This window comes from Megalobrama amblycephala, linkage group LG6 (genome assembly GCF_018812025.1).
Source record: "Megalobrama amblycephala isolate DHTTF-2021 linkage group LG6, ASM1881202v1, whole genome shotgun sequence".
In the NCBI taxonomy this organism is placed as follows: Eukaryota; Metazoa; Chordata; class Actinopteri; order Cypriniformes; family Xenocyprididae; genus Megalobrama; species Megalobrama amblycephala.
The window spans coordinates 10,640,735-10,666,382 of record NC_063049.1 but is presented as its reverse complement, the minus strand read 5'-3'; the positions used below and the strand labels follow the sequence as shown (position 1 = coordinate 10,666,382).

Sequence of the window (25,648 nt, the reverse complement as noted above, 5' to 3'; positions counted from 1 at the left end):
ATACCATAACACACCATAAACAAATGATGAACTAAAGCACTCACCTACTCTTTCACCCCTGTGAGACATCGACAAACTGCAATAAAAACAATACAAAATACAAATTAATTCATCATAGAAACTGAGTTACAATCATTTAATGAATTCACAGTTTATTGCAATTGACACCCCTTCGTTTAAAAATATAGACTAATTCAGATGTATTTTTATTGGGATTCTGTTATTTGATTTTAATGAAATTTAAGAATTAATGTAATTAAAATAGCAGGGCAAATTACCTACTGTCATTTGCCGTCCATCGGAAAAGGGAAGTCAATCACGGAAAGTTTTGAAGTTGTATTTTATTCATATAAAGTTAATTTTATTTCAATGTATGATTTTCTGTGTGTGTGTGTGTGTGTGTGTGTGTGTTTTAAACGATACATTATTCCTAAAGCTTCTCCGAAATATTTCCGAATCGGCACATGATAGCACAGATAAATTAAACTGTTAATAACTTCTTTAATCCAGAAACTCTATAGGCTTTATAAAGGCTAATGTTTTATGTATTTGAGGAGCGGATAAGTCTGTTTTAGTCTAGCATTTGTCGTCAAGTCAGTCAATACTGTCTGTTCTTCCTCCCCCTTCCGGGAGGGAGCCCTCACCGGAATACTGACTCTTTACCATTCGGACTACATTTCCCATAGGCCCTCATTCCTGGGACTGATTGTGCACACACCTGCACCACATCACACTCACACGCTATGTAAGCAGCACACACACACATACACATCGTGAAGTCTTGATTTGCCCTGGTGATATTTTCTGAGCGTTTTTGTGGATTGTTATTTCTGTGCCGATTGGACTGTTTACCCCTGTGTGATTCTCTGCTGCCTGCTCTGACCCTCGCCTGTTTATTGGACTGTGTTTGTTTGCTGCCTGCCTGATCCTTGCCTGTATACTGAACTCTGTCTGCCTGCCGCCTGCTTCGACCCCTGCCTGTTCATGTTTACGTCTCTGCCTCTGCCCTTGCCTTGTTGTGGTTGCTCTTAATAAAAGCTGCAAATGGATCCCCGCTCTGTTGACCCTTCATTACACTGTCCTAAATAGCTTGTGCATAGCACTTCATCTTTTGTTGAAGTTTTAACTGATTTTTTTTTTTTTTTCCTGGTGTATGTATATTTTAATGTATGGCTGTATGTCTTTCAGGAGTCTTTTTGTTCTCCTGCCAGGCCTTTATTGAAAATAAGAACATGTTCTTAATAATTTGCCTGGTAAAATAAAGGTTAAATAAAATAAAAAATATATATTTTATAATATGAGATTTTGGACAAACTACAGAAAAGCTGAGCGGCCACATAGTTAAAATAAAAGTTGATGAAAACATAATGCGGTGAAGCAGTTTTAATGGCAGGCAAAACACTTGCCGACATTCACTGGTCAAAAACTCCATTTGAGCTTGATTTTGTTGGAATGTCGGACTCATGCAAGTGTCTGACCATATATAAAGCCACAATATCAACTTTGACAAAACACTGTTTAATTATTTAAAAAATACAGTGACTAGTGTCACAATATGAGGTAACACCTGCCCTGGCACTAATACTGCCTTCATGTGTTTTCAGAATTATCGTAAATACGAGTTTCATGAACGCCCTCCCATTTTGAAATTTGAATGCGATGAGCTCGTAATCATGACTTCAGAAATGGGAATTATCATATTTCCAATAGCACGTGAGCATAACTGTTGGGGCAGGGTGGGAGTGGCACTACTAGCTATGAAGGGAGTTATTTTAGATTTAGAATAATGGGGTGATAACTTGATATAGACCTGCAGTATAAGTGCAGTAATTCCAAACGACTGTCCAAAAACGTAAGTAAAAAATTAAATCTCTCTTTCTTGCCGCCCTGACTGTGTTGTCACTTTTAAACAGTAACTGAAGAACTTGGCATACTTGCGGTCAAATTGCCGGACCAGCGGCTCGAGAGCATCGATACTTCGGCAAGCGCATTGTACCGTCAACTCACTTTTATACACATAAAATTTGAGTAAAATATCACATTTTAACTTCATGAATGGTAGTTTATTTAACATGGTTTAACATGTTACTGTAATGCCCTTTTTTGGCCTTTTTGAGCTTTACAGACATGGTGACTATGAAAAGTCATTGTATGGAAAAGAGCTACGTAAAGATTCTTCAAAATTGTTGACTTTGGACCGACATGGGGGTAAGTAAACAATGATATAATTTTTTTAGATGATAGAATTTCTGTCATGACAAATCTCAGAGTGTTTAGCATGGTAATGAATATAATATTGTTGATATGTTTGGTCTGGGCGGAATAGATCTGCTACACTGCTGCTGTTATTGCTGCTGCAGAGCAAGTACGGGACTTGCTACTGCAAATACATAAACAGACATGCTGCTGCTGTACAGTATTGCATACATGAATTATCCATTGATACAGATGGAGCTGGGGAAGGTGGAGGTGTTTCTGAAAGCGTGCTGCAACAAAAGCAAATGCCAACAAAGTATTTGAATGGTTGAGCATGCGGGCTCATTGGCTACTGATACAGCAGGAACCAATCAGCTGTTTCAACTCAGATTGAGTTAAGGACCTATTAGCTAGCACCATCTAGAGTTTCATGACAGAACTGCATATTAACTTTGCAACTATAAGTCAACTATCTCTAATCGGAGTATTAGTAGACTGTTAGGTTAGAGATAGTAGAATAAGTTGACATGTTCTTGAAAAGGTGCTTATTGTCAGTAGAATGTCTGTTGGGGGACCATCAAAAATAAAGTGTTAGCAAATATTAATCAGACAGTCTACTAATACTCTAGTTAGTTGACATATTTGCAAAGTTACTTATAGCTAGAATGTCTAAAGTTGAACCAACAAAATAAAAATGTTACTATATATTATGTGCTAATACAGTTTGCACAGTATCCACAGCAGACTGGTGGGAGAGGCCTTGGACGGCAACACGCCCAGTACATTATGGGTGTTTAAGTTTTCCAACCTATTTGGCAAAAGGGAAGACAACAGTCTTTTTTTTTCTGCGTTTTATCTAGAGGTAGTGCCGATTTAAATTTTTTTCATGTCAAATTTTATTGAAGGCCCATTTTGCCAGCAGTAAGGTACCCCTTTAAAATCAGCTTCCTATTGGGACAAAACTCATTGTAGGCTAATGCCTGAAAGTTGATGTGTTGAGAACTGGTTGTCAGACATTAACTAAATAAACACTTTGAAATTCCCTTTGGCATGCCATATACATTATTCAAGTTTGGGTTAATAAAGATTTCTTTATAGATTTTTGTTAAAAAAAAATATTTTTATGCCATGTATATTTTTATTCAGCAAAGATGTGTGTCATTCAAAAATGACAGTAAACAAATGTATAATGTTAGAAAAGATTTCTATTTCAAACAAGTTTTTGTTTACTGTCTTGGGATAAGAAATGGTTCAAATAATGAAAACTATTATTTTTTATTTTTGAGTAACAAATGCATGGCAGAGCTGGTCATGTGACCAACATTAAGGTACAAACCTTGATGAACCGACTGCGACTTCTGACCCAAAGACCCATGCAGACTGGGAGGAGTGTGTCCCTCAATAAAAGTTGATATTGCTCACCCCAGAGCTGAAAGACAAAATACACTGCTATCAGTCCACTAAATAATGTTCAAAATTAATTTTGTAAATTTGTTCATTTTATTAGAATGTCTTGAAGTCATCCTAAAGAGTACTACAAAGAGCAAGACTTTTTGATTCTGTAAATGACAATGTAGAATAACTTAAAATCTGGGGCAAAACAGACATTTGATTGTTCACTGAGTCTTAGGTCATAATTTCCTTTGACTATGCCAGCAAAATATAAAAATACCAAAATAACCCATCATAGTTCTATTGAAACACTTCTGAAATTGCAAAGTATTTCAGTTCAGCAATACAGTTTTGATGTCATAAAGTGTTTCTGACTGCATTTTACATTAAAAAGGAGATTAGTGTGGTGACTTACCATATATTTCATGTTTGTGGCTGAGAGGGAACACTTCGCCAGACAAATCAGGTGTCGGATACTGGATTCAGCCTTCAAAAGACAAGATCATCCACCTTTGACCACAAACAGAGAGAAAAACAACACACAGCAGACAACAATGAATAACACAGCTAGAGGATAATTAACAGTGGCCAACAATAAAAATGTCTTATCATTTTGAGCAACTTTCTTCAGGACTCGAGCAGCAAACAATTTTATTTTTAAACTGACCACAAAAAAATATGTCACCAGAGAGTGAAGCTGCCATGGAGACTGGAGTGCGGGGGTCATGTTTTGCCTAAATAGCTGGGGGAAATACTGTTTAAAATACATTTGAAAAATGTTATATAATAGTTTTACAAAAAAAATAAAAAATAAAAATTGAAAGTTTACTTTAGCAGGTATACACAGGCCGGTTTTAGGTTGTTGCTTAATATATATCTACTAATACTTTCAAATTTTTGTAATGCATGAAGCTGGAAGATTCCTTACTCCGCCTCAAACATCTTTGTTTTTGATTATCATCTCTATCGCGGTCACGCTCACGTGACATTGCTGTGGCGAATTGGCACTCATGAAAGTTTGTATTATTTGCATGCTGTTTAAAGCCATATTAGTTTTAACTAATAGTTTTCTGAGCGCACACAGAAAAAAAAAATGCAAATGTAGTGTTGTAGCACATCCTTGGCTGCGTTTCTCAAAAGCATTGCATTGTGAGCTAAATGATGCCTTTTGGGGGGAAACGCAAAATAGCATGTACGTAGCATGCTGCTGTCTATTCTGTTAGTGAGAATAAAAAAAACTGAAAATCACTCACTGTTCTTGCTTGAATAGCTTTAGAAGAACTAATTTCTTACCCAAATATGATCTAGCGACGAGATAAACACGACAAACTGTAAACAGCCAGCGCACTCATGGGAGGAGCTAATGGTTTCTGTCGCCAAATGTGGGCGGGACCTGTTTCTATGTGACGTCACAGTAGAAACCTTTATAAAGAAAACGCTTAGAATATTCCGCTGTTGTTCACTTTGAAGGCGGTCTCTTGACGTTATGTATCACTTTCACAGGTGCTTATTACTTGCGTTTTCTGCACATATTTTTTTTTATTTTCTTCAAACATTATGACATAATGGAATTTTCATTTCTTGGCCACACAAATTTGCACAATGAGGACTTCAGGCAAGTGGAAAGTGCGAAATAATATCTCTGCAATTACAAGACAAGCAGGCATGAGACGACAAGAGATGCCAGAAGAGTCACTAACAAGTAAGATTTGACAAATAAGTTGTCAGATAAGTTATAGTTAAGGTACACTCTATGTAAGTTGTCAGATAAGTTATAGTTAAAGGTACACTATATAACTTTTTTGTTCAAAATTTGCAGAATTTATGTACTGAGCGAGTACATCATCCAAATCCATCTTCCACACCATTGTTTTTGACCTAAATCACTAAGCCTTTAATAAGCTGGGCAATACACAGACATTTTGGGGGGCAGGTGCTCAAGGGAGAAAAAATGCCACCCCTCTTATAATTACTTAATTACTATTAAAAAAAAAAAAAAAACATAGAGTTTTTACATACTGTAGTAGCTAAATACTGTATAACACCGTTAAATTACTTTCATACTTATTTCTTTATTTAAAATAGTACTTTGGTATTGTGCTGAAATTGGTAAATGGGCAAAATCAATGTGCATTATTGACAGAAATGACTATTTCTTATTATTACTATTATTAAACTATTATTATTTAGATGCATTTACTATGCAATTACAGTTGCAGGAATAATGTTATGAAATTAGTGTTTTAAATTTAGAATTTTAAATATAGAAATATGAAATATAAAAATGAAATTATACTTTTCTATACATAATAGGGAACAAGGGGCTAACTATTTTAGACCGAGAGGGACGCCAACCGCTGCGGACTAGCCCAGTGCTATTGTGACTCATATACATAAACAGTGACAAGTAGCTAAGGCTATTATGTTTTTCTGCAAGAGGCATGCAATTTTGTTTATTACCCTCTAAAGCACCAAAAGTTACATAGTGTACCTTTACTTTTGAAAACCACATTTACATAATGTAAACACAAATCAAATGATTTGAACAAGTTAGCTGCATTTACATGGACCCGAATAATCATTTTGTAACTTGGAGTTTGTAACTCGACTAGCATAATCACATCAATCTGAAGGAATTAGCCAAATCCAATTAAAATTTTATCCAAATTATAAGGGAAACTTTTTCTAATCCATTCGATAGAACATGTAAACACTTGATCGGATTGAAAAACAATACTGAAAAGTTCTGCTCATGTGCAATGACGTAGAAATGATGTTATGACATAACGTCCTGTAAGGTCGTAGTGGGTGGGACACAGGCCGCACCCTAGGTTGCCAAAAAAAGGACAAACAATTATTTAAGAAAAAAAACTAAATGAAATTCGAAACATAGTTACATTTATAATGAAACACAGTCAAACACATTTTCAAATGACAAAACGAAGCCAATACCCCATATATAATTATTTAAAAATACCAAAACTGTGGTGAATTAGCCTTTTTGTCTTATTGGTTTCTAGCTCTGGTGCAGCACTCTGGGCGGGACAAACCAGCTCCGTGCCAATAATGCAGGCTGTTGTAGTCTGCATCCAGAAAACCCTTAACCACCTGTACAATTAGCTTTTGGAAGACCTCCTGGGAAAACTAGCTTGCTGTTGGTAGAGGTGTTAGTGAGGCCAGCAGGGGATGCTCACCCTATGGTTTGTGTGGGTCCTAATGCCCCAGTATAATGACAGGGACGCTTTACTGTAACAATAACCATCCTTCGGATGAGACATTAAACCGAGGTCCTGACTCTCTGTGGTCATTAAAAATCCCATGACACTTTTCGTAAAGAGTAGGGGTGTAACCCCGGTGTCCTGGCCAAATTCCCTCCATTGGCCTTTACCAATCATGGCCTCCTAATAATCCCCATCCATTGAATTGGCTCTATCACCCTCTCTCCTCTCCACCTACAGCTGGTGTGTGTTGTGAGCGCACTGGCGCCATCATACTGTGGCTGCCGTCGCATTATCCAAGTGGATGCTGCACACTGGTGGTGGATGGGGAGAGACCCCCGATATGATTGTAAAGCACTTTGGGTGTACAGTAGTACATATGAAAACGCTATATAAATGCATCATTCATTCATATTTAGGCAAAGCTGTCAGTTCACCCCTAGTGAGCACTTGGAGTTAGGACTAGGGTGTGTCCTGTAAGGTTGTGGTGGGTGGGACACAGGCCACACCCTAGGTTGCCAAAAAAAGACAAACAATTATTTAAAAAAAAAAAAAAAAAAAAAAGCTAAATGAAATTCGAAATATAGTTACATTTGTAACAAAACACAGTCAAACACATTTTTAAATGACAAAGCAAAGCTAATGCCCAGATATAATTATTTAAAATACAAAATCTGTAGTGAATTGGCCTTTTTGTCATATTGGTTCCTAGCTCTGGTGCAGCACTCTGGGCGGGACTGACCAGCTACGTACCAATATCGCAGGCTGTTGTAGTCTGCATCCAGAAAACCCTTAACCACCTGTACAATTAGGGAAAAGCTGCCCTTTCAGGTCAACGAAGTAGGGAAGCTGTGGCACTGAACGATGTGTGGGACAACTAGCAATAGACCAAGAGCGCACTCTGAGCAATATACACCTTGGTCAGCAGCCATATCACCCTGTAGTCCAAGACTGGTTGCCCACTGAAGCTCAGCAGGGCTGAGCCTGGTTAGTACCTGGATGGGAGACCTCCTGGGAAAACTAGCTTGCTGTAGGTAGAGGTGTTAGTGAGGCCAGCAGGGGTTTCTCACCCTATGGTCTGTGTGGGTCCTAATGCCCCAGTATAATGACGGGGACACTTTACTGTAACAATAACCGTCCTTCGGATGAGACATTAAACCGAGGTCCTGACTCTCTGTGGTCATTAAAAATCCCATGGCACTTCTCGTAAAGAGTAGGGGTGTAACCCCGGTGTCCTGGCCAAATTCCCTCCATTCGCCTTTACCAATCATGGCCTCCTAATAACCCCCATCCATTGAATTGGCTCTATCACTCTCTCCCCTCTCGACCTACAGCTGGTGTGTGTTGCGAGCGCACTGACGCTATTGTACTGTTGCTGCCGTCGCATCATCCAAGTGGATGCTGCACACTGGTGGTGGATGAGGAGAGACCCCTGATATGATTGTAAAGAGCTTTGGGTGTACAGTAGTACATATGAAAGCAATATATAAAAGCCTCATTCATTCATATTTTGGCAAAGCTGTCAGTTCACCCCAAGTGAGCACTTGGAGTTAGGACTAGGGTGTGTCCTGTAAGGTCATGGTCGGTGGGACACAGGCCACACCCTAGGTTGCCAAAAAAAGACAAACAATTATTTAAAAAAAAAAAAAAAAAAAAAGCTAAATGAAATTCGAAATATAGTTAAATTTGTAACAAAACACAGTCAAACACATTTTTAAATGACAAAGCAAAGCTAATGCCCAGATATAATTATTTAAAATACAAAATCTGTAGTGAATTGGCCTTTTTGTCATATTGGTTCCTAGCTCTGGTGCAGCACTCTGGGCGGGACTGACCAGCTACGTACCAATATCGCAGGCTGTTGTAGTCTGCATCCAGAAAACCCTTAACCACCTGTACAATTAGGGAAAAGCTGCCCTTTCAGGTCAACGAAGTAGGGAAGCTGTGGCACTGAACGATGTGTGGGACAACTAGCAATAGACCAAGAGCGCACTCTGAGCAATATACACCTTGGTCAGCAGCCATATCACCCTGTAGTCCAAGACTGGTTGCCCACTGAAGCTCAGCAGGGCTGAGCCTGGTTAGTACCTGGATGGGAGACCTCCTGGGAAAACTAGCTTGCTGTAGGTAGAGGTGTTAGTGAGGCCAGCAGGGGTTTCTCACCCTATGGTCTGTGTGGGTCCTAATGCCCCAGTATAATGACGGGGACACTTTACTGTAACAATAACCGTCCTTCGGATGAGACATTAAACCGAGGTCCTGACTCTCTGTGGTCATTAAAAATCCCATGGCACTTCTCGTAAAGAGTAGGGGTGTAACCCCGGTGTCCTGGCCAAATTCCCTCCATTCGCCTTTACCAATCATGGCCTCCTAATAACCCCCATCCATTGAATTGGCTCTATCACTCTCTCCCCTCTCGACCTACAGCTGGTGTGTGTTGCGAGCGCACTGCGCTATTGTACTGTTGCTGCCGTCGCATCATCCAAGTGGATGCTGCACACTGGTGGTGGATGAGGAGAGACCCCTGATATGATTGTAAAGAGCTTTGGGTGTACAGTAGTACATATGAAAGCAATATATAAAAGCCTCATTCATTCATATTTTGGCAAAGCTGTCAGTTCACCCCAAGTGAGCACTTGGAGTTAGGACTAGGGTGTGTCCTGTAAGGTCATGGTCGGTGGGACACAGGCCACACCCTAGGTTGCCAAAAAAAGACAAACTAATTTTTTTTATTTTTTGTAAAAGCTAAATGAAATTCGAAATATAGTTAAATTTGTAACGAAACACAGTCAAACACATTTTCAAATGACAAAGCAAAGCTAATGCCCAGATATAATTATTTCAAAATACAAAATCTGTGGTGAATTTGCCTTTTTGTCGTATTGGTTCCTAGCTCTTGTGCAGCACTCTGGGCGGGACTGACCAGCTACATACCAGTAGCGCAGGCTGTTGTAGTCTGAATCCAGAAAACCCTTAACCGCCTGTACTATTAGGGAAATGCTGCCCTTTCAGGTCAGGGAAGTAGGCAAATTGTGGCACTAAACAATGTGTGGGACAACTAGCAATAGATCAAGAGTGCACTCTGCGCATTATACACCTTGGCCAGCAGCCATATCACCCTGTAGTCCAAGACTGGTTGCCCACTGAAGCTCAGCAGGGCTGAGCCTGGTTAGTACCTGGATGGGAGACCTCCTGGGAAAACTAGCTTGCTGTTGGTAGAGGTGTTAGTGAGGCCAGCAGGGGTTTCTCACCCTATGGTCTGTGTGGGTCCTAATGCCCCAGTATAATGATGGGGACACTTTACTGTAACAATAACCGTCCTTTGGATGAGATGCTAAACCGAGGTCCTGACTCTCTGTGGTCATTAAAAATCCCATGGCACTTCTCGTAAAGAGTAGGGGTGTAACCCCGGTGTCCTGGCCAAATTCCCTCCAATGGCCTTTACCAATCATGGCATCCTAATAACCTCCATCCATTGAATTAGCTCTATCACTCTCTCTCCTCTCGACCTAGAGCTGGTGTGTGTTGCGAGCGCACTGGCGCTATTGTACTGTTGCTGCCGTCGCATCATCCAAGTGGATCCTGCACACTGGTGGTGGATGAGGAGAGACCCCTGATATGATTGTAAAGAGCTTTGGGTGGACAGTAGTACATATGAAAGCGATATATAAAAGCCTCACTCATTCATATTTTGGCAAAGCTGTCAGTTCACCCCAAGTGAGCACTTGGAGTTAGGACTAGGGTGTGTCATGTAAGGTTGTGGTGGGTGGGACACAGGCCACACCCTAGGTTGCCAAGAAAAGACAAACAATTATTAAAAAAAAAAAAAAAAAATGCTAAATGAAATTCGAAATATAGTTACATTTTTAACGAAACACAGTCAATCACAATTTTAAATGACAAAGCAAAGCCAATGCCCAAATATAATTATTTAAAATACACAATCCGTAGTGAATTGGCCTTTTTGTCGTATTGGTTCCTAGCTCTGGTGCAGCACTCTGGGCAGGACTGACCAGCTATGTGCCAATAGCACAGGCTGTTGTAGTCTGCATCCAGAAAACCCTTAACCATCTGTACAATTAGGGAAAACCTGCCCTTTCAGGTCATGGAAGTAGGGAAGTTGTGTCATTGAACAAAGTGTGGGACAACTATCAATAGACCAAGAGCGCACTCTGAGCATTATACACCTTGGCCAGCAGCCATATCACCCTGTAGTCCAAGACTGGTTGCCCACTGAAGCTCAGCAGGGCTGAGCCTGGTTAGTACCTGGATGGTAGACCTCCTGGGAAAACTAGCTTGCTGTTGGTAGAGGTGTTAGTGAGGCCAGCAGGGGTTTCTCACCCTATGGTCTGTGTGGGTCCTAATGCCCCAGTATAATGACGGGGACGCTTTACTGTAACAATAACCATCCTTCGGATGAGACATTAAACCGAGGTCCTGACTCTCTGTGGTCATTAAAAATCCCATGGCACTTTTCGTAAAGAGCAGGGGTGTAACCCCGGTGTCCTGGCCAAATTCCCTCCATTTGCCCTTAACAATCATGGCCGCCTAATAATCCTCATCCATTGAATTGGCTCTATAACTCTCTCTCCTCTCAACCTACAGCTGGTGTGTGTTGTGAGCGCACTGGCGATATTGTACTGTTGCTGCCGTCGCATCATCCAAGTGGATGCTGCACATTGGTGGTGGATGAGGAGAGACCCCTGATATGATTGTAAAGAGCTTTGGGTGTACAGTAGTACATATGAAAGCGATATATAAAAGCCTCATTCATTCATATTTTGGCAAAGCTGTCAGTTCACCCCAAGCGAGCACTTGGAGTTAGGACTAGGGTGTGTCCTGTAAGGTTGTGGTGGGTGGGACACAGGCCACACCCTAGGTTGCCAAAAAAAGACAAACAATTATTTATAAAAAAAAAAAAAAAAAAAAAAAGCTAAATGGAATTCGAAATATAGTTAAATTTGTAACGAAACACAGTCAATCACATTTTTAAATGACAAAGCAAAGCTAATGCCCAGATATAATTATTTAAAATACACAATCTGTAGTGAATTGGCCTTTTTGTCGTATTGGTTCCTAGCTCTGGTGCAGCACTCTGGGCGGGACTGACCAGCTACGTACCAATAGCGCAGGCTGTTGTAGTCTGCATCCAGAAAACCCTTAACCACCTGTACAATTAGGGAAAAGCTGCCCTTTCAGGTCAGGGAAGTAGGGAAGCTGTGGCACTGCACGATGTGTGGGACAACTAGCAATAGACCAAGAGCGCACTCTGAGCAATATACACCTTGGCCAGCAGCCATATCACCCTGTAGTCCAAGACTGGTTGCCCACTGAAGCTCAGCAGGGCTGAGCCTGGTTAGTACCTGGATGGGAGACCTCCTGGGAAAACTAGCTTGCTGTTGGTAGAGGTGTTAGTGAGGCCAGCAGGGGTTTCTCACCCTATGGTCTGTGTGGGTCCTAATGCCCCAGTATAATGACGGGGACACTTTACTGCAACAATAACCGTCCTTTGGATGAGACACTAAACCGAGGTCCTGACTCTCTGTGGTCATTAAAAATCCCATGGCACTTCTCGTAAAGAGTAGGGGTGTAACCTCGGTGTCCTGGCCAAATTCCCTCCAATGGCCTTCCAATGGCCTTGTACTGTTGCTGCCGTCGCATCATCCAAGTGGATGCTGCACACTGGTGGTGGATGAGGAGAGACCCCTGATATGATTGTAAAGAGCTTTGGGTGTACAGTAGTACATATGAAAGCGATATATAAAAGCCTCATTTATTCATATTTTGGCAAAGCTGTCAGTTCACCCCAAGTGAGCACTTGGAGTTAGGACTAGGGTGTGTCCTGTAAGGTTGTGGTGGGTGGGACACAGGCCACACCCTAGGTTGCCAAGAAAAGACAAACAAGTATTTAAAAAAAAAAAAAAAAGCTAAATGAAATTCGAAATATAGTTAAATTTGTAATGAAACACAGTCAAACACATTTTCAAATGACAAAACTTATGCTCAGATATAATTATTTAAAATACAAAATCTGTTGTGAATTGGCCTTTTTGTTGTATTGGTTCCTAGCTCTGGTGCAGCACTCTGGGCGGGACTGACCAGCTACGTACCAATAGCGCAGGCTGTTGTAGTCTGCATCCAGAAAACCCTTAACCACCTGTACAATTAGGGAAAAGCTGCCCTTTGAGGTCAGGGAAGTAGGGAAGTTGTGGCACTGAACAATGTGTGGGACAACTAGCAATAGACCAAGAGCGCACTCTGCGCATTATTCACCTTGGCCAGCAGCCATATCACCCTGTAGTCCAAGACTGGTTGCCCATTGAAGCTAAGCAGGGCTGAACCTGGTTAGTACCTGGATGGGAGACCTCCTGGGAAAACTAGCTTGCTGTTGGTAGAGGTGTTAGTGAGGCCAGCAAGGGTTTCTCACCCTCTGGTCTGTGTGGGTCCTAATGCCCCAGTATAATGACAGGGACGCTTTACTGTAACAATAACCATCCTTCGGATGAGACATTAAACCAAGGTCCTGACTCTCTGTGGTCATTAAAAATCCCATGGCACTTTTCGTAAAGAGTAGGGGTGTAACCCCGGTGTCCTGGCCAAATTCCCTCCATTTGCCCTTAACAATCATGGCCGCCTAATAATCCTCATCCATTGAATTGGCTCTATAACTCTCTCTCCTCTCAACCTACAGCTGGTGTGTGTTGTGAGCGCACTGGCGATATTGTACTGTTGCTGTCGTCGCATCATCCAAGTGGATGCTGCACATTGGTGGTGGATGAGGAGAGACCCCTGATATGATTGTAAAGAGCTTTGGGTGTACAGTAGTACATATGAAAGCGATATATAAAAGCCTCATTCATTCATATTTTGGCAAAGCTGTCAGTTCACCCCAAGCGAGCACTTGGAGTTAGGACTAGGGTGTGTCCTGTAAGGTTGTGGTGGGTGGGACACAGGCCACACCCTAGGTTGCCAAAAAAAGACAAACAATTATTTAAAAAAAAAAAAAAAAAAAAAAAAAAAGCTAAATGGAATTCGAAATATAGTTAAATTTGTAACGAAACACAGTCAATCACATTTTTAAATGACAAAGCAAAGCTAATGCCCAGATATAATTATTTAAAATACACAATCTGTAGTGAATTGGCCTTTTTGTCGTATTGGTTCCTAGCTCTGGTGCAGCACTCTGGGCGGGACTGACCAGCTACGTACCAATAGCGCAGGCTGTTGTAGTCTGCATCCAGAAAACCCTTAACCACCTGTACAATTAGGGAAAAGCTGCCCTTTCAGGTCAGGGAAGTAGGGAAGCTGTGGCACTGCACGATGTGTGGGACAACTAGCAATAGACCAAGAGCGCACTCTGAGCAATATACACCTTGGCCAGCAGCCATATCACCCTGTAGTCCAAGACTGGTTGCCCACTGAAGCTCAGCAGGGCTGAGCCTGGTTAGTACCTGGATGCGAGACCTCCTGGGAAAACTAGCTTGCTGTTGGTAGAGGTGTTAGTGAGGCCAGCAGGGGTTTCTCACCCTATGGTCTGTGTGGGTCCTAATGCCCCAGTATAATGACGGGGACACTTTACTGCAACAATAACCGTCCTTTGGATGAGACACTAAACTGAGGTCCTGACTCTCTGTGGTCATTAAAAATCCCATGGCACTTCTCGTAAAGAGTAGGGGTGTAACCTCGGTGTCCTGGCCAAATTCCCTCCAATGGCCTTCCAATGGCCTTGTACTGTTGCTGCCGTCGCATCATCCAAGTGGATGCTGCACACTGGTGGTGGATGAGGAGAGACCCCTGATATGATTGTAAAGAGCTTTGGGTGTACAGTAGTACATATGAAAGCGATATATAAAAGCCTCATTTATTCATATTTTGGCAAAGCTGTCAGTTCACCCCAAGTGAGCACTTGGAGTTAGGACTAGGGTGTGTCCTGTAAGGTTGTGGTGGGTGGGACACAGGCCACACCCTAGGTTGCCAAAAAAAGACAAACAATTATTTAAAAAAAAAAAAAAAAAAAAAAAAAAAAAAAGCTAAATGGAATTCGAAATATAGTTAAATTTGTAACGAAACACAGTCAATCACATTTTTAAATGACAAAGCAAAGCTAATGCCCAGATATAATTATTTAAAATACACAATCTGTAGTGAATTGGCCTTTTTGTCGTATTGGTTCCTAGCTCTGGTGCAGCACTCTGGGCGGGACTGACCAGCTACGTACCAATAGCGCAGGCTGTTGTAGTCTGCATCCAGAAAACCCTTAACCACCTGTACAATTAGGGAAAAGCTGCCCTTTCAGGTCAACGAAGTAGGGAAGCTGTGGCACTGCACGATGTGTGGGACAACTAGCAATAGACCAAGAGCGCACTCTGAGCAATATACACCTTGGCCAGCAGCCATATCACCCTGTAGTCCAAGACTGGTTGCCCACTGAAGCTCAGCAGGGCTGAGCCTGGTTAGTACCTGGATGGGAGACCTCCTGGGAAAACTAGCTTGCTGTTGGTAGAGGTGTTAGTGAGGCCAGCAGGGGTTTCTCACCCTATGGTCTGTGTGGGTCCTAATGCCCCAGTATAATGACGGGGACACTTTACTGCAACAATAACCGTCCTTTGGATGAGACACTAAACCGAGGTCCTGACTCTCTGTGGTCATTCAAAATCCCATGGCACTTCTCGTAAAGAGTAGGGGTGTAACCTCGGTGTCCTGGCCAAATTCCCTCCAATGGCCTTCCAATGGCCTTGTACTGTTGCTGCCGTCGCATCATCCAAGTGGATGCTGCACACTGGTGGTGGATGAGGAGAGACCCCTGATATGATTGTAAAGAGCTTTGGGTGTACAGTAGTACATATGAAAGCGATATATAAAAGCCTCATTTATTCATATTTTGGCAAAGCTGTCAGTTCACCCCAAGTGAGCACTTGGAGTTAGGACTAGGGTGTGTCCTGTAAGGTTGTGGTGGGTGGGACACAGGCCACACCCTAGGTTGCCAAAAAAAGACAAACAATTATTTAAAAAAAAAAAAAAAGCTAAATGAAATTCGAAATATAGTTAAATTTGTAATAAAACACAGTCAAACACATTTTCAAATGACAAAACTTATGCTCAGATATAATTATTTAAAATACAAAATCTGTTGTGAATTGGCCTTTTTGTTGTATTGGTTCCTAGCTCTGGTGCAGCACTCTGGGCGGGACTGACCAGCTACGTACCAATAGCGCAGGCTGTTGTAGTCTGCATCCAGAAAACCCTTAACCACCTGTACAATTAGGGAAAAGCTGCCCTTTGAGGTCAGGGAAGTAGGGAAGTTGTGGCACTGAACAATGTGTGGGACAACTAGCAATAGACCAAGAGCGCACTCTGCGCATTATTCACCTTGGCCAGCAGCCATATCACCCTGTAGTCCAAGACTGGTTGCCCATTGAAGCTAAGCAGGGCTGAGCCTGGTTAGTACCTGGATGGGAGACCTCCTGGGAAAACTAGCTTGCTGTTGGTAGAGGTGTTAGTGAGGCCAGCAAGGGTTTCTCACCCTCTGGTCTGTGTGGGTCCTAATGCCCCAGTATAATGACAGGGACACTTGACTGTAACAATAACCGTCCTTCGGATGAGACATTAAACCGAGGTCCTGACTCTCTGTGGTCATTAAAAATCCCATGGCAATTCTCGTAAGGAGTAGGGGTGTAACCCCAGTGTCCTGGCCAAATTCCCTCCATTTACCCTTAACAATCATGGCTGCCTAATAATCCTCATCCATTGAATTGGCTCTATCACTCTCTCTCCTCTCGACCTAGAGCTGGTGTGTGTTGCGAGCGCACTGGCGCTGTTGTACTGATGCTGCACACTGGTGGTGGATGAGGAGAGACCCCTGATATGATTGCAAAGAGCTTTGGGTGTACAGTAGCTCTATCACTCTCTCTCCAGTTTTTACTAAGATACCTGCTATAGCTCAATAAACTCCCCACTGGAAGGGTTTCAGGACAAGCACGGCGGATACAACTCGTGCCATATTTTGAGCTTTTATTGTGTACACATACGCAATAATCATCCACAAGCTAGCCATATGTGACGTTTTAGCTCGTCATTTAACTAATCAGTTAGGTTGCTAAGGTTGTAAACCTGCAATGAAAACACAAAAACAAACATCAGAATTAACTAATGAAATTACACAATCATGAGATATTAATTCTTAATCTGAATTACTAGCAATGCCAGTTTACAGACACTCACCGGCAAGCGTACCAGTCCTGATCAACAACAGAATAAAAAATGAACCTAGGTGGCGCTTGCACGCTGACAAACTACGCATATACAGATACACAATCTGGTGACTAGGAATGATAATAATACATATCTGTAACCTAGTAAGATTATAGGACCCACTTTATATTAAGTGGCCTTAACTACTACTGTATGTACTTACATTTAAATTATTCATTTGATACAATGCACTTATTGTGTACATACATGTTTTTACATTGTACTTATATCTTAAAAACACCTGCATGTAATTACATCTGTAATTAATTTCTGTAATTACATTTATAATTACACTGTTGACCCATCCCTTAACCCTTACCCCTACCCTTAAACCTACCCATACCACCAAAGCTTTCCCTAACCTTACCCGTATTCCACCTCAATAGCAGCAAAAGTGTTTTGCAATTCAATATGAACCCAGTAATTACATTGTACTTATTTTTTGATGTAAGTACATAGTAGTTAAGGCCACTTAATATAAAGTGGGACCAGATTATAACATATATGAAATATAACATAAATGTGCCTGCATTTAGAATAAGATGGAAAATATACACACTTATTTCTTCAAATACCCCAGAACATAATAATAACATCTATCACTTGTAATATACATATGCAAACAATAGTGACACCTGCTGGAAAGTTCTATATCTCCCACTTGGTCTACTGATTCTAGAATCCAAGTAGGCCAAACAATTCTCTTCTGGATATGAAATTCTCTCCATGACCATGCAAATAACATTGCATACTTGGATATGAACGTATTATATTACAACATGAATAACTATATCTTCAAGGTAGATTTAATGTCTAAAACAACACACATTGTCATTGATGATATTACGACCTCCTTTACCAAAACACACTACCAGCATCGGGGAGGATGGTAGCGGGGAAAGTTTCGATCCTTCACCGAAACACACCATGGTGGGGATACTCTATTAACCGAAACGCAACATGGAGGGGATCCTTTATCAACCGAAACACACCATGGTTGGGATTCTTTACTGCTCCTCCACTGGAAGCAGAACCACCAACCTCCTAACATCCCTGTGGAGGATGGTGGAGGGATAGTTCTCCTCACCTTGGTTTCTCATGGACTGTCCGTCGGAAGCTTGACAACTTCGACATGTTCTCACTCTCACATCTCGTACTACACCCCTTGCATGAGGACACAACTCGACCCAGCCTGAACTGGCCCCTCAGTACGTTCTGATCAGCTAACCATACCAGATCACCCACTGCAACATTTCTAGCAGGCGCGTGCCACTTCTGGCGGATGTAGAGGTTTGGACCTGCCAGCTGGCTCCACTGCTTCCAGAACTTATCAACCTCAATCTGGATTGTTCTCAGATGCACGACGGGGTAAGTTGGATACTCAAACCTTCGGGAGTCCCCATTGGGTCCTGCGCGACCAAGCAGAAGTGAGTTGGGAGTGATTACTTCCACAGTCTCATCTTGTACCTGAACTCTGGCATCGATAGGTCTCTCATTTGACAGATTAGCAGCCAGGTACAGAAGGGTCTGGAACTCCAGCGCTGTCAGATCACATTCCTTGCCAACACTACTTAACGCTCTCTTGAGTACACGAACTGCTGCCTCAGCTGCTCCATTTTGATGGGGAGAGTCTGTCGGGTGAACCCATACAGAAATGTAATATAGGTACATATATGTCCCTATATCCGAGTAGTGATGTCATACTGTATATGTTTCATTTAAGGCAATATATTATTAGCACATATATACATCCTCATGATATATGAATATATACAGTGGCATGAAAAAGTATGTGAACCCCATGCAGAATCTGTGAAAATGAGAATTATTTTAATAAAATAAGAGGGATAATAAAAAATGCATGCTATTTTTTGTTTAGTACTGTCCTGAGCAAGATATTTTATATAAAAGATGTTTGCATTTAGTTCACAAGACAAAACAATAGCTGAATTTATTAAAATAACCCCATTCATAAGTATGTGAACCATTGATTCTCAATACTGTGTGTGGTTACCTGAGGATCCACGACTGTTTTTTTTTTTTTTTTTTTGTGATGGTTGTTCATGAGTTTGTTGTTTGTCCTGAGCAGTTAAACTGAGCTCTGTTCTTCAGAAAAATCCTCCAGCTCCTGCAGATTCATCAGTTTTCAAGCATTTTTGCATATTTGAACCCTTTCCAGCAGTGACTGTAGGTGTTACAACAGAGACACGGAGACTGAAGTAGAAGCAATCCAGTTAAGTATTTATTCACAAGTAGTAGAGCACAGAGTGATAACAAGCAGATATAGCGTGATGAGAGATGAATGGGATATAATACTGTCCTTGTAAACTTGCAGATGCTGGATGAGAGATGCAATGGAGGGAGACGATGGAGACACTCACACACACAGGTAGGTTTGCACACGGGGAGACCAGGAGACGAAGGAGATGAAGGAGATCGCTGGAGCAGGAAGGTAAGTCGTTTGGGAGTCCTTAAGGTAAGCACACATATGTCGTAGTGCGAACGAGACCGGACAGTGAGTGCGTGTGAGTGTGGTGGCTTTATGGTGCTGGTGATTGCAGAGTTAATGACGTGCAGGTGGCGGTGATTAGAAGGCTGGTGATTGAGTGCGTGGGTACTGCAGTGAGGTGGAACCTGACGTGTCTGTGGTGGTCGTCCTCTAGGTCGTGGGGCAGGTCTGTCCGGGTGATTGGCGTGGAAGTTCTGTAATAGGATAGGATCAAGAATATCATTCTTGGGTACCCATGAGCGTTCCTCGGGGCCATAACCTTCCCAGTCAACGAGGTATTCGAGCTGACCACCACGGCGCCGGGAATCCAGGATCTCATGAACCACGTAAGCTGTGCCGTCCTCCAGGATGAGTGGAAGGGGGGGCTCGGCGGCTGCCACGTCAGGTTCTGTGGAGGGAACAACAGAAGGGTGGTGAGGTTTTAGTAGAGAAACGTGGAAAGTGGGATGAATTCTACTATACTGTGCTGGGAGTTGGAGACGGTAAGTGACGGGGTTGATCTGCCGAAGGATGGTGAACGGGCCAATGAAGCGGGGACTCAGCTTCTTGCAGGGCAGACGCATCCTGATGTCCCTGGTGGACAGCCAGACCTTCTGCCCCGGTTGATAGACTGGAGCGTCGGAGCGCCGAAGGTCGGCTGTCCTCTTGCGTCTGCGCAGGGCTCTCTGCAGTTGGTGGTGAGCTGAGTCCCATACCCTCTCGCTCTCCCGGAACCAGTAGTCGACTGCAGGGACGTTGGAGGGTTCCCCATCCCAGGGGAACAGCGGGGGTTGGTAGCCGAGTACGCACTGGAAGGGTGTTAGTCCAGTTGTGGCTTGACGGAGGGAGTTCTGTGCGTACTCGGCCCAACCCAGGTACTGGTTCCAGGAGTTCTGGTGGCCGTGACAGAAGGTACGCAGGAAGCGGCCAATCTCCTGGATCTTCCTTTCCGTCTGCCCGTTCGACTGAGGATGGTATCCAGATGACAGGCTGACGGTCACACCCAGGAGGGAGAAGAAGGCCTTCCAGACGTGGGAAATGAATTGGGGTCCTCTGTCGGAGACTATATCTTCAGGTATTCCATAATAGCGAAAAACATGGTTGAATAGCATCTCTGCTGTGGCCATAGCGGTAGGTAGACCCTCCAGGGGTATCAAACGGCAGGACTTAGAGAAGCGGTCTACCACCACCAGGATGCACGTGTGACCGTCAGACTCAGGGAGATCGGTGACGAAGTCCACTCCCAGGTGTGACCAGGGTCGCTCAGGAACGGGCAGAGGAAGTAGCTTGCCGGTGGGAAGATGACGTGGACTTTTGGAGATGGCGCACTCCCTGCAGCCCTGCACGTACCTTCTGACGTCGCTGGCCATGTTGGGCCACCAGAAGCGTTGTTTGAGCAACGAGAGGGTCTCATTGACCCCCGGGTGACCAGTGCCAAGTGATGAGTGGGTATTGTGCAGAAGTGGAGTGCGACGTGCCCGTGTGACGTATTGCAAGCCTTGGGGGCAACCCGGCGGAGTGCGTGTGGAGGCATTGGAGGAGGGAATGGTTTCTTCAGACCACTGGATAGGGTTCACGAAGATAGACTCCGGCAGGATCTTTTCAGGCTCTTCGGGCTTTTCCTCAGGGGAATGGATACGAGACAGAGCGTCAGCTTTAGTGTTCTTAGAACCAGGGCGGTAAGAGATGGAGAAATTGAATCTCGAGAAAAACATGGCCCAGCGAGCTTGGCGAGGGTTGAGTCTTTTGGCAGCCTTCAGATATTCGAGGTTTTTATGGTCAGTGAGAACTTGAAACGGATGAGTAGCCCCCTCCAACCAATGCCTCCACTCCTCGAGGGCAAGCTTGACGGCCAGGAGTTCGCGGTCACCGATGTCATAATTGACCTCCGCCGGGTTGAGCTTGCGGGAGAAGAAGGCGCATGGATGGAGTCTACTTGGCGTCCCCTGCTGCTGTGAAAGGACCGCTCCCACTCCGGTGGTGGAGGCGTCCACTTCCACGATGAATGGTAGGTCCGGGTTAGGGTGGACGAGGAGGGGAGCGGTGGTGAAGGCTCTTTTCAGGGTCTCGAAGGCGTTGGTGGCAAGTTGGGACCAGGACAGAGACTTGGGCTGGTTACGGAGTAAGTTGGTGAGTGGACTGACGATGGTGCTGTAATTCTTGATAAATCTGCGGTAGAAGTTGGAGAAACCTAGGAATCGTTGGAGCTCTTTGATAGTTGATGGAGTGGGCCAGGACTGGATAGCGGTGACCTTCCCCTCGTCCATCCGGATGCCACTGTGGTCAATGATGTATCCTAGAAACTGGACGGAGGGCTGGTGAAAGGAGCACTTTTCAGCTTTTAGGAAGAGGTGAAACTGCCGTAAGCGTTGAAGGACCTCCGCAACGTGGTGGCGATGTTCGGCCAAGCTCCGGGAGTAGATGAGGATGTCATCAATATATACCAGAACGAACTTGTGGAGAAACTCCCGGAGCACCTCATGAATGAAATCCTGGAATACGGAGGGGGCGTTGACCAGGCCATACGGCATGACGAGATATTCGTAGTGTCCGGTGGGCGTGACAAAGGCGGTCTTCCACTCGTCCCCCTCACGTATCCGGATGAGGTTGTACGCGCTGCGGAGGTCCAACTTGGTGAACACAGTGGCACCGCGGAGATGTTCCAGGGCCGCTGGGACGAGGGGAAGTGGGTAGCGGAATTTGACGGTGATTTTGTTGAGGGCACGGTAGTCGATGCATGGCCTCAAGCCTCCGTCCTTCTTTGCCACGAAAAAGAAGCTTGAAGCAGCAGGGGAAGTAGACGGGCGGATGTATCCCTGTTCGAGTGCCTCTTTGATGTATTCCTCCATGGCCTTCTCCTCCGGTAGTGATAGGGGGTAGATGCGTCCCCTAGGCACTGGTTCACCCGGTAGCAGATCGATGGCACAGTCCCATGGCCGGTGTGGAGGAAGTTTGGAGGCGCGCTGCGGGCAGAAAACGTCACTGAAGGGGGCGTAGTCCGGGGGAACATCCACGGAGCGTTTCTCGACAGGGCTTTCGATAGAGGTGGCGTTCATGGAGAGAGACTTGGAGAGTGGAGACTTTGGAACAGGAAGCGCTGGGAAACAGTCGGGAAAGCAGTGATCGCCCCACTTCAGGACTTCGCCCGTGCGCCAGGAGATGGTGGGATTGTGTTGTTCTAGCCACGGGCGCCCTAGAACCACGTCAGCGGTGGATTCCTCCAGAACCAGCAGATGTACCTTCTCAGAGTGCAGGATGCCGACACAGAGTTGAAGAGGTCCCACATAATGACGGATGTTCTTACGGCTCAGGGGTTTGCCCGTGATGGAGTGGATTTGATAGCAAGTCGGAGACGGGGAGACTTTGAGGTTGAGTTGTCGGCAGAGGGCACCAGAGATGAAATTTCCTGCTGACCCTGAGTCGAGGAGCGCCACCACTGGAACAGAGGTGTTTGCAGCAGTAAGGATTACAACAGTAGTGAGTGGTTTCATTTTTTGGATAGAGGGAAAAATTGCACTCACCACGGGCCGAGGAGGACGGGTTGGGCATGTAGAGATGACATGCCCCGGTAATCCACAATATAAACATAAGTTCAGGGTCAGCCTTCTTTGTCTTTCATTTGTGGTGAGACGAGAATGATCAATCTGCATGGGTTCGGTGGCTGGTTCTGGAGGGCTGACGGGTTCGGACCGACGGAGGAGGTTGGTGATGGTTGACTGGCCCTGGTGCTCTAGGAGACACGACTGCATACGGGACCCCACGCGAATGGCGAGTTGGATAAAGCGTTCAAGTCCAATGGAGTCCTCGTATGCAGCGAGATGCAGCCGCATATTGGGTTCCAACCCCTGACGGAATGATGTGATGAGAGCTTGTTCATTCCATCCGCTGGTGGCGGCTAGCGTTCGGAACTGCAAGGCATATTCGTTAACAGAGAGATTACGTTGTTTTAGATTGTAGAGTTTCTCACCAGTCGATGAATCCGTCAGAGGTTTCCCGAAGACCTCCCGGAAGTGAGAGACGAACGCCGAGTATGATCTGACCACAGGGCCTTTTTGAGTCCACAGAGAGTCTGCCCATTGCAGGGCCTTACCTTGCAATTGCGAGATGATGAACGCTATTTTAGCCGTGTCGGTGGTGTAGAATTGCGGCTGCATCTCCAGGACCAGTTCGCATTGGAGAAGGAATCCGCTGCATTCCTCCGCCGATCCAGAGTAGGGCGCCGGTTTGGCCATGGGACTGGCGGTGAATGCTGGTGAGGAAGCGGTGCTAGCTGGTGCTGGAGTGGAAGCGTTGCTGGAGGAAGATGACGATAGCTGTGGTGTGAGTGCTCGGCGCAGCGTGTCCACGAGCTCTTGAAACGGGTCGTTGGTGCTCATACTGTGAAGTTGTTATGGTCCGGTCTTCTGTTACAACAGAGACACGGAGACTGAAGTAGAAGCAATCCAGTTAAGTATTTATTCACAAGTAGTAAAGCACAGAGTGATAACAAGCAGATATAGCGTGATGAGAGATGAATGGGATATAATACTGTCCTTGTAAACTTGCAGATGCTGGATGAGAGATGCAATGGAGGGAGACGATGGAGACACTCACACACACAGGTAGGTTTGCACACGGGGAGACCAGGAGACAAAGGAGATGAAGGAGATCGCTGGAGCAGGAAGGTAAGTCGTTTGGGAGTCCTTAAGGTAAGCACACATATGTCGTAGTGCGAACGAGACCGGACAGTGAGTGTGTGTGAGTGTGGTGGCTTTATGGTGCTGGTGATTGCAGAGTTAATGACGTGCAGGTGGCGGTGATTAGAAGGCTGGTGATTGAGTGCGTGGGTACTGCAGTGAGGTGGAACCTGACGTGTCTGTGACAGTAGGATTTGCATGACTGTGCATGTGTATTTATGTTTTTACTCTACATGAGCATATTAGGACATTTTATATATGAGACATATATGTCAAAAATGTATTATACATACATAAACATATATAATATATGGGATAAATGTATATGTCAATATATGGAATTGTTCCAATTTCTAATAGGTTTCATATACGTTTTTACTTTATATGAGCATATATAACATATATTGATATTCCATATATGCACATATATTACATTTCCGTATGGGAAACACCCACGTCCAGTCGGTTCCCCTAACTTACCGCAGTCTTCTGGACCTGATCCTTGTCAATGTTACTTAGGAACTCATAAAGCTCCTGTATTACTGGTCTGGCGCCCACAAAATTGGTCCCTTGGTCCGACCAGAGCTTTCTTGGGTGACCCCTGAGAGCTGTGATGCGCTGGTATGCTTTCAGGAATCCTTCCGTCGACAGATCTTCCACAATGTCAGCATGTACTGCTCTTGAAGCCATGCAGCTGAACACCACACCCCAGATTTTCATCTTTGTTCTTTGTCTTACAGTATCTTTAACAACATAGGGACCGAAAAGGTCTGACGTTGTAAACTCAAATGGTGCGGCTAGTTTAGTTCATTCAAGGGGAAGTTCACTCAACACCTGTTTGCACATTCTTGCTTTGATCTTCCGACAATGCATACAATAATCAACAACATTTCTGGCAATCCTTGAACCCATCACCACTCATGCTTTAGACCTCACACGGAGGTGTGTGCCAGCAACCCCTTCGTGGTTAGCTTCATGGGCCTCTCTCGTGAGAAGAGTGCTGATCCACACCTTGTAGGGAACCAAGGGTACACCAATCTCTCCCTGGGTCAAAGCCTGGACTCTACCATGACATCTCAGGAGCCCTGAAGCCTCATCCCTGCTGACAACGAGTCTGTTTAGCATCTTCACAGGAAACGTAACTCCATTCTGGGCGGTGAAGCACAGGTCTTGGAATGCAGCTTTGCGTTCCTTTACTGTCAAGTATTGCCTCCCACTTTGCTGGCTTGGAGGCCCTGCCTACACAGGCCAACCACTTTTTTACAGCTCTGCGGACATAACCAACTACTCCACAAAGTCTAGTAAGCGAACTGCACCTTGTTGGATCCACTTGGTCTATGAGCGCGGCTCCCCACAGAGTCTCCTTCTCCTTAGTCTCAGTTAAGGTCAATTTCATCCCATTTCCCGAGGACACCGAAGCCCCACTA

At 44.2% G+C, this 25,648-nt stretch overlaps 2 protein-coding genes across 5 annotated transcripts in view; one reads left to right on the top strand and one right to left on the bottom strand.

Moving 5' to 3' along the window:
• LOC125269879 overlaps window positions 1-25,648 on the bottom strand; it is a 37,473-nt gene that overhangs the window by 6,675 nt on the left and 5,150 nt on the right. Inside the window, exons 1-5 of one of the 4 annotated variants that reach the window (XM_048192921.1) lie at window positions 4,418-4,536; window positions 4,256-4,330; window positions 4,004-4,098; window positions 3,533-3,625; window positions 45-76 (exon numbers count right to left, since the gene is read on the bottom strand). In XM_048192921.1, coding sequence (XP_048048878.1) covers window positions 45-69 — 25 coding nt within the window. In that variant the 5' untranslated portion in view covers window positions 70-76; window positions 3,533-3,625; window positions 4,004-4,098; window positions 4,256-4,330; window positions 4,418-4,536. Of the gene's footprint in view, window positions 1-44; window positions 77-3,532; window positions 3,626-4,003; window positions 4,099-4,255; window positions 4,331-4,417; window positions 4,537-4,881; window positions 4,974-25,648 lie in introns of those variants that run through there. The other 3 variants (XM_048192922.1, XM_048192920.1, XM_048192923.1) reach the window with 3 other exon arrangements.
• The window catches only part of kalrna (kalirin RhoGEF kinase a), a 320,600-nt gene continuing 300,003 nt past the window's right edge, over window positions 5,052-25,648 (top strand). The window contains exon 1 of the mRNA XM_048192910.1: window positions 5,052-5,290. The gene's annotated coding sequence lies outside the window, so the exon portion shown is untranslated. The remainder of the gene's footprint in view (window positions 5,291-25,648) is intronic.